Below are 12,447 nucleotides of genomic sequence, written 5' to 3' on the forward strand. Positions count from 1 at the left end.
GGCACCAAGAGCCATTGGAGAGTAATGAAGGCCTGGAGGGATGGGAGCACTTCTGGCAGCACTTCTAGGGCTGTGGGAGCTCTCTGGGCCTGGGTGGGGACTTGGGGTGCGGCGTGCCCCCCCTTACAGAGCCCTCCATGTTTCCTCTCCGCTGCAGTTCTGGCTGACAATGTCCTACTTGTCGCAGATGACAGAGGAGCAGACCCTGGTCATGTATAGTGGACACCCACTGGGCCTCTTCCCGAGCAGCCCCCAGGCCCCCCGGCTGGTCGTCACTAATGGGATGGTGGGTCCTGGGGCAGCTGGGCATTGTCCTGCCTTGGGGTGGGAGAGCCAGGTGCCCCCAACACCTGCCTCCCCATCGTTCCCTCTGTGAGCCCCCAGCCCTTGGCTCCCATCCATCTTTTCCAGGTCATTCCCAACTACTCCTCCAGGACAGAGTATGAGAAGCTCTTTGCTGTGGGAGTTACAATGTAAGTCCTGTCTCACTATTTCAGTTTATATGAGGGTGTTTCCACCTCAGCCATGTGGTGGCTGTGTAGCAACATTAAAAACAACTTGAAAAACCCTCACAATGGCAGCACCAAAGCACAATTGCCTGTTGACATATTCCCTAGGGGTTTTGTGGATATGCATACTACAGTTTTTATACACTTGCGAGCAGGTGAACAATTTGGATCCTGCTTTTTCCCAACGTTTCGTTATGTTATGAACAATTTCAAATAGACAAAACATTGAAAGAATTAACAGTGAACACCGAGATTCTGTGTTTAACACACTACCAAACTCTGTGTCCCATGTCTATCTATCCATCCCTCTATCCATCTGTCTGACTAACTTGGCTTTTGATGCGTCTCAAAGTAAGCTGTAGATATGATGGCCTGGAATTCAGTATTTGTTTACAGGGTTTTTTTTTTTTCCTTTTGAAGTAAAATTTACATGAAATGCACGCATCCTAGTGCACCATTTGATAAGTTTGACAAATGTGTGCACCTTGCAACCCAAACTCCAAGATACAGAGCACGACCATTTCATCTGTCATAAAATTAATGCATGCTCTGAATTGAAAGCTTTTCCCTCAAACATTATGAAAAGAGCTACAGTGGAAGGGAAATCCCTCTCCCACCCTATACTCCCCACTTCAGGCGAGTAAAGTCTGTGGCTTTCCAAACATTTCTTGCGCACATGGTTACAGGTTTAGGTAGACCGTTGCAGGCCCTCTGCACTAGCCTTTCCACCTTTGACGATATCGTTCCATTTAAGGGAACGTGAGAGTCTAATTAACCCTTATTTTACCTGCAGTGTTCAGTTGTAGCATGATTTATTTGACCCCCTTGCCACCTGATTTGGGTTGTTTCCAGTTCTTTGGGCTTATAAAGAATGCTACAGTGAATGTCCTGATCTGTATATTTTTGTGGATCTCTGGGAGTGTTGCTCTGGACTAATAACCATGTGAAGTTGTTACTGGGACCAACAAAGTGGGTCCACTCCTCGGAGAGCTATAGACAGAGATCACACCAGGTGGCGTTGCCTCACAAAGTCACTTTATTCGCAGAAATAAGGACATCACAGGGAATAACGTCCAAAGCCACTTTCCCAGCAGGGGCAAGCAGGCCCCTTTTAGTAGGGTTTTTCAGAGGGTGATTTTAATATTATAATGAGGCTGTGGTAACTGTCAGGCACTTTCTGATTCATCTGCACAGGGGGTTGTTCTCAAATGTTTCTACTCCCATTCCAGTAGTTCCTTCCTTAGTTTCTAAAAGAGGAAATTGACAGGCAGGAGCCTCTAGGCATTTCCTGAGTTCAGGAGTCAGTCCTGAGTTCAGGTGTTTGAGGGGCCTCACCAGTGACCAAGGATGATCAGGTCTGTCGTATTGGGAGTCAGTTAACCAGGCCTCAGGCTAGTACTTTATAATATAATCATCATTATAGTCACTACCATGTGTCTTAAGATTTATAGATACCTTCACATTTGGTCCTCTACACAAGCCTCAGCACTGGGTGCCCTTCTTAGTCCATTTTGTGCAGGAAGAAACCGAGGCTCAGAAACCCAATTATTTTTCTGGTTAGTCATAAGTAGTTACTGTTATTATTATTTACTAGGAGGCCCCACCGCCTCTTCTGTGTCAGTGGAAGCAGCCGCCGGGTCAGAGGGGCAGGATCTGTGTCCTGGATCCGCTGCCTCCTAAGTGTGACTTTGGACAAGTTGGTGTGCTTCTGTTTCGTAGGTTCAGGATGGAAGTTTAAAGAGAGTGGAACTGCAGAGTCAGACCTGGTCTGCCACACCTGAGGGTTGACCCAGGTGCTGTGGGCAGTTGGCTAAATGGATGCAAATTGCCCACAGAGGTGGGAAGAGGTTTACATGTATACGGGATCTGAGAACCTCTAACAGAAGCAAAGCCGGCCTTTTCACTGTCAGGCTGACAAAACAAAGCTACAGAATACAACGAGTACTAGGGAGGATGTGGGAAAACAGGCAGTCACAGATTGTGGGTGGTCTAGGTCAGTACAGCAAGGCTGGGGGTGGCCAGGAGGACTACATCTAGCAGCTGGGGTCAAAGTTCCAAGTGCAGTTAACTTGATCCCACAATTTTACCTCCAGGAGTTATTTTGGGAGCAACATGCAGGGGATAACTTGAGCATAAAGGACCGAATCAGAAGGATTTAAAATCAGTTCCCAGCTCTGCTGCATATCCCTGTATAACCTTGGCACTTGGATCCTATCTATAAAGAGGGGATTTAATAGCTCCTGCCTCAAAGAGTTGTGTGAGAATTCATGAAATGATAGAAGGGACACCCTTTTCCACGTGACACAAAGGGAGCCCTTGAGCCCTCTGCTTGAGTTGATGTGGGCCCACTAGGGAGCACACCCTGTGGCAGAGGGTAGGGGGCCCATGCAGCCTTGTGGGTGGTTATGATGGTTTCACCCATCTCCCTGGGTGGGTATTTATTATCTTAGCACTGCTTTTTATGTTGTTTAATAGACAACCTTCCAGGGGCACCTGGGTGGCTCAGTTGGTTGGGCGGCTGCCTTTGGCTCGGGTCATGATCCTGGAGTCCCGGGATCGGGTCCCACATCGGGCTCCCTGCTCGGCAGGGGGTCTGCTTCTCCCTCTGACCCTCTTCCCTCTCATGCTCTGTCTCTCATTCTCTCTCTCAAATAAATAAATAAAATCTTAAAAAAAAAAAATAGACAACCTTCCAAGGTAAGGATAATGCCTCCCCCTTTTTTGGAAGAAGATGCAGAGGTTCCACATGGCCTGGTGCCTTATCCAAATTATGGGATATACCTGGCATCAGGCACAGAGCTGCAAGAATCAGGATCCACCGTTGATCCAGGAGAGAGGAGGGGCTGGGGAGAGTTGCTGGGGGACAGGAACCCGGTAGAAAAGAGATAGGGAGTTGAAATTGACGAAGGAGAAAAGCAAGCGTCAGTAAGCCCTGGAGCATCTTACCTCAGTGGTCCTCAGGGAAGAGGAAGGTTAAGGCAACAGAAGAATGCAGTCCTTCCCCCATTGCATTGCCAGAAAATCCAAGTGTTTGATAATTATCAAGTGATGGACACAGGCATGCTCATGCATTGCAGGTGACAGTTACTTTGGCATCTGAGAGTATCTATTCATATTTGAAATGTTTGCGCCCGAGGACCCAGCTCTAGTCCTTCCTGATTCCTTCGCTGGGCCTCGGGAGAGGGGGAGCAGGCAGCTCTCTGCCACTTCAGGGTTGGTAGTTTGCATAGTGAGACCGCAGGGGGCAGGGGAACATTCTGTGGCTTCTGATATTGCGTGCTGCGGAGCCATGAATAGGAAAGAGCAGGATCTGTGTGTGCCGTGGTGGAAAGGACCGCACCGCTGATGTGCCCTGTGCGGACACAGTACCGCTACCTACGCAGTGGGGCCGTTTACGCAAATAACACTGATACTGATGACAACGGTGACCCACATGCGAACGGTGCTCCCAGGGCCCTTCGCGGCAGTCAGCCTCACCAAGGCACGGCACAGCGGCTCAGTGAGCTCGGATACACGCGTGTGCCGTGCCAGCCCCTCTCTGAAGACACCACCCCTGCCTCCTGCAGCTCCGTGCCGCCCTCCAGCAGGTAGACTCCCCAGTGGAAGGTCACTGAGGGTCATAGGATGGAATCCCACAGAACATACTCTCTCACATCTGGCTTCTTCACGGAGCCACTTGACACACAGTAGGACTTCGGTTGTTTTCTTTGCCACGTAGCATTTCGTTGTGTTCATACGCTGCCATCACTTCTCTGTCCTCCGTGATAGGTGATCCAACAGTTTCATGGGGTGGCCGCTGTGAATACAGTTGCTGTGAACAGTGGTGTGCGTGTCTTTACATGGGTGTGAGCCTGGACCGTGGAAGTGCTGGGTCTCGCTCAGCCTCCGCTGATATGGCCCAATAGTCCCCAAAGTGATTTTACCAATTATAGTACAATTTTGAATAAAACAAAATTTGTTATAAAAGATCCAGGATATCAGAGGGGACCAGAATTGGGGGACTGTAGCTTTATCTCTGTTTACTTTTTTTTGAAGGAAAATGTATTAATGCATTTGGGGGTAATTAAAAAGGAATTTTAAGCCATGTAATGTGGAAGCCGTGCCTGGCTCTGGGCTCACCCCTGGCCTTGCCTTGTCTATGGTCAGGTACGGCCAGATGACCGCAGGCAGCTACTGCTACATCGGTCCCCAGGGAATCGTCCACGGCACAGTGGTGAGAAACAGGGCCACGCCTGGCTGCAGGGGTGGGAGGCTGATGTGCTGGAGGGGACAGCAAGCGCCTACGTCTTCTCCCGGCAGCTCACCGTGTTGAATGCGGGCCGACGGTACCTGGGTGTCAAGGACCTCACTGGTAAGGTCTTTGTCACCTCCGGGCTGGGCGGAATGAGTGGCGCTCAGGCCAAAGCCGCAGTCATCGTGGGGTGCATCGGTGTGATAGCAGAGGTGAGCCCGGCAGGAGCCCGGTCCCTGCCCCCGGGCTTCCTCCCTCCATCCAGAGCCGCTCACAGCTCTTTCTTCTCTCGCCACCGCCGCCCCAAAGCCTCCCAGTGTGAGTTCCCATGGCAGCGTATGCCCGCTGCCTTCAAAGTGCCCATCACCTTCCATGGTCAATGCCTGCTGATGCTGTCCCGCGAAACTGACCTTCTGTGGGTACTGCTTCCCCTATCCCACCGAATCCTGGGAATTCGGCCGGTGGATAATGAATGTGGATAAATGAGCATAGACTTCCCCACTCAGACAGGTCAGAGTCAGGCATCAGTGGAAGTGTGTGCAGGCGGCTCATGCTCAGCGGCTCTCACGGCTTTCTTGGGGAGTGCCAAGGACAGAAGGGAGGCTTTTTTTTTTTAAGATTTTATTTATTTTATTTGACAGAGAGAATGAGAGAGAGAGAGCACATGAGAGGGGGGAGGGTCAGAGGAAGAAGCAGACTCCCTGCCAAGGAGGAAGCCCGATGCGGGACTCGATCCAGGGACTCCAGGATCATGACCTGAGCCGAAGGCAGTCGCTTAACCAACTGAGCCACCCAGGCGCCCGAGAGGGGGCTTTCTGATCCAATGCCCCAACCCTGGGGGCTGCTGATCCAATGCCATTTCCCCCAGGAGAGGAGGCGAGGAGCTTTAAGACAAACCTTGGTTGGGGTCGGGGGTACTTTCTCATGGGAGATGTATTTCCAGCTTTCAGGGGGACAGAGGACGGCCCGAGTGTCCTGGCACAGGTGTCTCTTAAGCAACTTGTATTTAGAATAATCAATATGCCAGAGTGGAACATTTTGGGGAGCCTGCCCTTGGCCCCTACACGGAAAATAAGTTATAGCAACTAATACTAGCTTTCACAGAGCTCATCCCCGGGAATCTGCAGGAAAGCAGCCTATGTTTTTATTTTTGTTTCTTAAAGATTTTATTTATTTACTTGAGAGAGAGAGCATGAGCAGGGGAGGGGCAGAGGGACAGGGAGAAGCAGACTCCCCGCTGAGCAGGGAGCCTGATGCGGGACTTGATCCCAGGACTCAGAGATCATGACCCGAGCTGAAGGCAGCCGCTTAACCGACTGAGCCACCCAGGCGCCCCCAGCCTATGTTTTTAAAAAGCCTTGACTTCCCCTTGCCTCATCCTCAACGCTCATCCTCATCTACGTTCCCCTGTGTCTTCAAAAAGTGTTTGCCGGGCGCCTGGGTGGCTCAGTTGGTTAAGCGACTGCCTTCGGCTCAGGTCATGATCCTGGAGTCCAGGGATCGAGTCCCGCATCGGGCTCCCTGCTCGGCAGGGGGTCTGCTTCTCCCTCTGCCCTCTTCCCTCTCGTGCTCTCTGTCTCTCATTCTCTCTCTCAAATAAATAAATAAAATCTTTAAAAAAAAAAAAGTGCCACAGAGAGAACACTCAGTAAATATGTGTAATAAAATTCCCAAATAGTAAATAAGTAATTCTAAAGAGAGAGAAAGAGAGAGAAGCCTTGGTGATACGCCCTTCTGTGATTCACACTTAGTTGATACTAAGTCTGTGTCATACATTCTTGTACTTCTTAGGAACCCACTTGGCTTCAGGTAACAGAAAATCAAACTATAGCAGCTTCCACAAATAGGGTTTTATTTTTCTCACACAGCCAGCAGTGCTGGCATTGGTCCAGCAGCTCAGTGATGTCAAGGCCAACATCTCTAGATTGTCTTGGGTTTCCTTCATGGATACAAAACGGCTGCTCCAGCCCCAGCCTATCCCATCTCCATTTAAGGCAGGAAGGAGAAGGGAAGTGCCGTCTATGACTGAGAAAATAATACTTAAGAAACCCCTTCTTTTACCTCATTGGTCAGTATTGGATCAAATGGAAGTACTTACCTAAAAGGGAGGCTGGAGACAGTGGACAGAGTAGTTGTGGTTCGCCTGGACTGGGGCTGAGCACAGTGTCCCCGTGAAAATCCGGGTTCTGTTGATAAGGAAGGCAGGAGGGAGAATAAGTATTGGAAAGCAGCTCACAGCCTCTGCCCTGATACTGCGTTATACAAGTGGGTGACTTACATGGGGGACGGCATCTTCCTAGTGGAGGCTGGCATGCCCAGTAACTGGGAGACCCTGTGTCTCATGGTCCCAGGTGGATAAAGCCGCCCTCATGAAACGCCACGAGCAAGGATGGCTGATGGAAGTGACCGACTGCTTGGACCACTGCATTGAAAGACTCAGGTACAGTGCCTGACACGTGAGCATGGGGAAGTGGTTAGACCCCAAGAAGGGGCCTGGAGGCTGGGCTGCTTTACATGGGCCTGTTAAATGCCTGACACTTGACCACAGGTGGCGCCTCCCCCCAAGTGACCCCACAGAGGTCGTACTGTACCAACATCACAGGACCCACCATGGGGTTTGAATCACAACCCCGAGATCAAGAGTTGCATGCTCTACTGACCGAGCCAGCCAGGCGCCCCTTCTAATTCCATTAGAATTTCTCACTAGTCCCTAGGGCTAGGGTGCAGGTAACTCTGGAGTTCCCATACCTGGTGGTCAGACACTTGCTGCTAAATGATTTTCTTGATATTGAGCCACCGTTTTGCAAAGACTACGCCTTGTATTTCTCACTGTTGTGGCCTCAGTGCCCAGCCCAGAGCCTAGCACATAGTAGGTGCTCATCAAATCTGTTGGGGGGAAATGAGCCTTTGAAAGATGGAACTGTTCCTCAGTGTGACTCCAGTTTAGGGGTAAGCTGATCTTCCTCCCCACTCATGCTCTGGTTCTCAGGGTGGGGGACAAGGGGTTGGCAACATTTCCCTCTGGTTTGATGTTTTCTGAGGTATTTTAGCGGGAATGGGGGGAGGACTGCCCTGGGGGCTGCTGATCCCATGCCATTTTGTTTGTTTGTTTTAGAGAGAACACAAGAGGGCAGGGGAAGGGCACAGGGAGAGAGAATCCCAAGCAGACTCCCTGCTGTGCGCAGAGCCCTACATAGGGCTTGATCTCACGATCCTGAGATCATAACCTGAGCCAAAATCAAGAGTTGGACGCTTCACCTACTGATGCCGGTTTTTTGAAGCTTCCTCTTACTTTGCAGAACTGAGCTCTGTTTGGGGAAGACACACTGCACAGTGGTTCTCCAGCTCTGCTATAATTAGATTTGCCCAGGGCTCTTCAAAAGGGGCTTATAGGAAAATGTTCAAGCATATACTGAATTGAGAAATACTCCCATTACCAGGATTGGATACTATTTGACACTGATCTTTTAAAAATACTAGTTTGACCCCATTGCACGCCTGTGTAAAACTCTCGGGTGAGTTTCCATTAAATATAGGAATATAGGAGAAATTCCAGACTTCTAGTGGGACATTGATGGGTCTGGCTCCTAAACCTGTTAATGCTGTTGAGCATCCTGAACACACTCACACACTTGCACACATGTGCATGCACTTGTACACACACACACACACACACACACACCACAGAACCAGGTCAAATCTTTTTAACAGAGTGCCTCAAGCAGCCGTCGGGTTATACTTCTCCCTGAGCTACGGAAGGCACAGATGGGAGTGGAGTGAGCCTCTGGGAGTGGAGGCCCAGTCCCCGTGCTGGTCTGCAGCTGGGATCCCATCTTCCTTCTCTGCTGGTCACTGCTTCCACGCTCCTCACTGCTCTAGGACTATATGCCTTTTCCTGCTTCGTTTTCCTTGCGCTCGGGAAAGGGGCGCGTAGGCTCCACTGGCATCTCTGCCAAGCGTGGTGTTCAGTCAAACCGCATCTCTGAGTGGTGCCCAAACTCCCGACGTATTCGTGCTTTCTGACCCCTCTCCTACCTGTGGGGCTTTATGTATTACATCTTCTGTATTTCTATCTGTATTAAATATGCTGTCTTTTTTTTTTTTTTGTCCTTTTATTTCTCCCAATAATGTTTGGAGTCATCTTTTTTTAAGATTTTATTTATTTATTTGAGACAGAGAGAGAGAGCATGAGAGATGGGGAGGGGAAGAGGGAGAGGGAGAAGCAGACTCCCCGTTGAGCACGGAGCCCAAGGTGGGACTCAGTCCCAGGGCCCTGAGATCATGACCCGAGCCCAAGTCAGACACTCAATCGACTGAGCCACCCAGGCGCCGCTCATCTTTTTTTTTAAGGTTTATTTATTTTAGAGAGAAAGAGAGAGAGCATGAGCACATGCAAGCAGGGGGAGGGGCAGAGGGAAGGGATCTCAAGCCGACTCCCCACTGAGCACAGAGCCTGAGGCGGGGCCCCTATATGGGGCTCGAGATCTCACGTTCCTGAGATCATGGCCTGAGCCAAAATCAAGTCAGATGCTTAACCGACTGAATCACCCAGGCGCCTTCTGGAATCACCTTTAGTGATGTCTACAATTTTAGGATCACCTTGCATGAGTTCTAGAACAATCCCAATCAGTGCGCTAACAGCAACAGCCCTGATTCTGTGAATCCCCTCAAGAAGGCTTGTCACTGTTGTCATTTCATTTCTCTCATCTGGGGCATTCAAGTCTGCTGTTACAGGTCTGGGTCCTCAAAAGCCACGCCGCAGAGGTCCCTGTACCTTGGGCCCTGATGCTGGCACACAGTGCTTGTGGTGACCTCCAGGGTCTTCTGCATTCTTGCCAGCTTGGTGTTGGTAGGGGTGGGCAGCTGCAGGCAGGTGCAATGGGCCATCTGCTCTGCTCTTGTGCCCTTCTAGGGAAGCAAGGAAAAGGAAGGAGGTGCTCAGCCTTGGTTACCATGGCAATGTGGTGGATCTTTGGTAAGTGGGGGATGGGAGTTGGCAGCCTTGGGGACCCTGGGTGAACCTCCCCCTCCAGACAAGGTACTGATGGTGGCCTTGTGCTCCCCGGACACAAAGCTTCCAATGTACTCAGCTTAAGGCTCCGATCCCAGTTTTCAAGGCCCAGATCCTGGCCCGACTTCACAGCAGCCTTCCTACAGATGTTCTTTTGAGAGGGGAGGGCAATCCCCTCCCAGCTGGGCCCTGAACTCAGGCCCCAGAGGGTGCCTACCCTTGACCTGGGCAGGTGCCGCCCGGCATTGATCACCCCATGTCTTTCCCAGGGAGCGTCTGGTCCACGAATTGGACACAACAGGGGAGCTCTTGGTGGACCTGGGGTCAGACCAGACGTCCTGTCACAACCCATTCAATGGTGGTTACTACCCTGTGCAGCTGGGCTTCGCAGAGGCCCAGAGCCTCATGGCCTCCGACCCTGCTGCATTCAAGGGCCTGGTCCAGGAAAGGTGATGATGTCCCAGGGCTACTCCAGGTGTGTGGGGGCGGGGCCGCACACAGCTGGCAGGAGCTTTTGGACTGGGTGGCTCTGGCCTCTGCCTGGTTCTCCAGGGGCCAACTGTGTGGCCTTAGGCGAGAGCTTTAATCTCTCTGAACCTGTATCCTCCTCCGTCAGATGGGATGGAAACAGAGCTGGCTGAGCTCCATGGGGTGCAGTTGAAAGGTGACAGGGGTGAGGCACAGAGGGCCTGCTCTCAGAACCTTACGGGTGGGCAGGGCTGACCATGAACCACCGGCCTCTTGCAGCCTGAGAAGGCAAGTCTCCGCCATCAACAGACTAGCCAAGGAGAACTTCTTCTTTTGGGACTATGGCAATGCCTTCCTCTTGGAGGCCCAAAGAGCAGGTGAGACACAACAAAGGTGAGGTGAGGGGGCCCCAGTCTCCGCAGGCTGGGAGGGGCCAAGAGCCTGGCACTGGGCACTCTCCCTTCTCACCAGCCAGGAGTGGGCCTGGCAGGTGCCCGGGGGGAAGTGGGGACACAGCATGCAGCTTTCACCATGTCCCTGCCCAGGCCTTCTGGGAGCTGGTCCTGCCGGGTCCTTGGCCTCCCTGGGCCTCAGTTTTTCCATTTGCCTTAAGAACGTCAAGTGACACAAAGAGAGTTGGTAGGATGCTCGGATATAAGCTCCAGCGGGGGGCGGGGGGTGGTAGGGAATGCAGCCTAACTTTTCTGTGAGGGAAACTCTTTTTAAAATTTAAATTCAATTAATTAACATCTGGTGTAGTCTTAGTTTCAGAGGTAGAGGTCAGTGATTCATCAGTCTTCTGTAACACCCCGGGCTCATTCCAGCACGTGCCCTCCTTAATGTCTGCGGGAGATTTTTCTGTGGAACAGGTGGCCCGTGCTGGAAGGTAAAGTGCAGAAGGTACAAAACTACAGAGAGGAAGGTCGCCCTCCCAGCCCTGCCCCTGGCTCCCCTCCTGGAGTTCAAAGGCTCTGCTGGGCCTGTTGGGGCACCAATGGACCAGGGGGTAACATGGGTACACCCCCACCCAGCCCCACACCAACAGCAGCACTTGCTGTCTCCCAACCCCAGTGGGGCTTCCCTAGGAAAACAGAGCGCGTCCACTGTTTTTCCCTGGCCTCTTTGTTTAAATCCCTTCTGGAGAGCGGCATGAGTCCTCGCCTTGGGGCAGGTGGGCCAGCCCTCATACCCTCCACTGATTGATTCTGTGCGGGTGCTCTGCCCACAGGAGCGGATGTGGAGAAGAAAGGCGCCAACAAGACGGAATTCCGCTACCCCTCGTATGTCCAGCACATCATGGGGTAAGTGATGGGGTCACTTCCAGCCTCTGGGTCCTAGACTCTCAGGTTGGGAAAGTCCTCAGGTAGGGAGAAACAGGAGATAACTGGAGGGAGATCCAACTGAGAGGGGGAGGCCTCAAGGTCAAACCAAGCAACACAGGGGCAGGGGATGGGAGGCCTCAGGATGCTTCTGGAAGGTTTGCCAGCCCATTTGTGCACAAGATGGGACCAGAGAGGGCGGGGAGAAAGGCGATGGTCTCCTTCTCAGGTTCACTGTGGGTGAGGAAGCAGAGGCTCAGGGGCCCGCACTGCCAGGCTACACACGCAGGGGGCTGCTGGGCACTGTCCAGAGAGGAGCGTGGGCCCAGGGGACGGGTGAGGCCAGGGGCCTGGAGGCCACCTAGGAAGGCCGGTTTGCCCAAGGCAAACCTGGCCAAGCCCTCACATTTACTGTTTCTCCCAACTACTTCGATGTAGTTCATTGATTTTCAGGTTGTCTTTGTAACAACACTAAAAAGGAATTTCTGCCTGTCTGTGTCCCAGCTCCCTGCTCCTGCAGCAAGAAATGGTGCAGATCTAAGAGGAGGGACAGAGAACCAGAGGGAGGGGCAACACTGAGGGGAGAGGGGGGCTGAGGGGGAAGGGGCAACACTGAAGGGAGAGGGGGGATGAGGGGGAGGGGGTAACACTGAGGGGAGAGGGGGGCTGAGGGGGAGGGGGTAATGATGTAGGAAAGATGTTAGGGTTGGAAGTTGAAGGCCAAAAAGAATTCTTGAGACATCTTTGGTGCAAAAGGTGATTTTATTAAAGCTCGGGGACAGGACCTGTGGGTAGGAAGAGCTGCACCGGGTGATGAGGAACGGCCCATTATATACTTTCAAGTTGGGAGGGGGTTAGGGATGGCGTAGGTCTCTAAGGAATTTGGAAACAAGGTTTCCAGGCCCTTGA

At 51.9% G+C, this 12,447-nt stretch overlaps 1 protein-coding gene across 1 annotated transcript in view; it reads left to right on the plus strand.

Annotated features, from left to right (window-relative positions):
• Positions 1-12,447, plus strand: part of UROC1 (urocanate hydratase 1) — a 44,649-nt gene that overhangs the window by 10,908 nt on the left and 21,294 nt on the right. Inside the window, 9 exon segments of the mRNA XM_081823181.1 lie at positions 158-286; positions 412-473; positions 4,656-4,722; positions 4,809-4,952; positions 7,092-7,180; positions 9,653-9,715; positions 10,021-10,200; positions 10,499-10,596; positions 11,448-11,520. Coding sequence (XP_081679307.1) covers positions 158-286; positions 412-473; positions 4,656-4,722; positions 4,809-4,952; positions 7,092-7,180; positions 9,653-9,715; positions 10,021-10,200; positions 10,499-10,596; positions 11,448-11,520 — 905 coding nt within the window.

The sequence above is a fragment of the Leptonychotes weddellii genome, chromosome 1 (assembly GCF_054177405.1).
Source record: "Leptonychotes weddellii isolate Sample4059 chromosome 1, ASM5417740v2, whole genome shotgun sequence".
Classification (NCBI taxonomy): domain Eukaryota; kingdom Metazoa; phylum Chordata; class Mammalia; order Carnivora; family Phocidae; genus Leptonychotes; species Leptonychotes weddellii.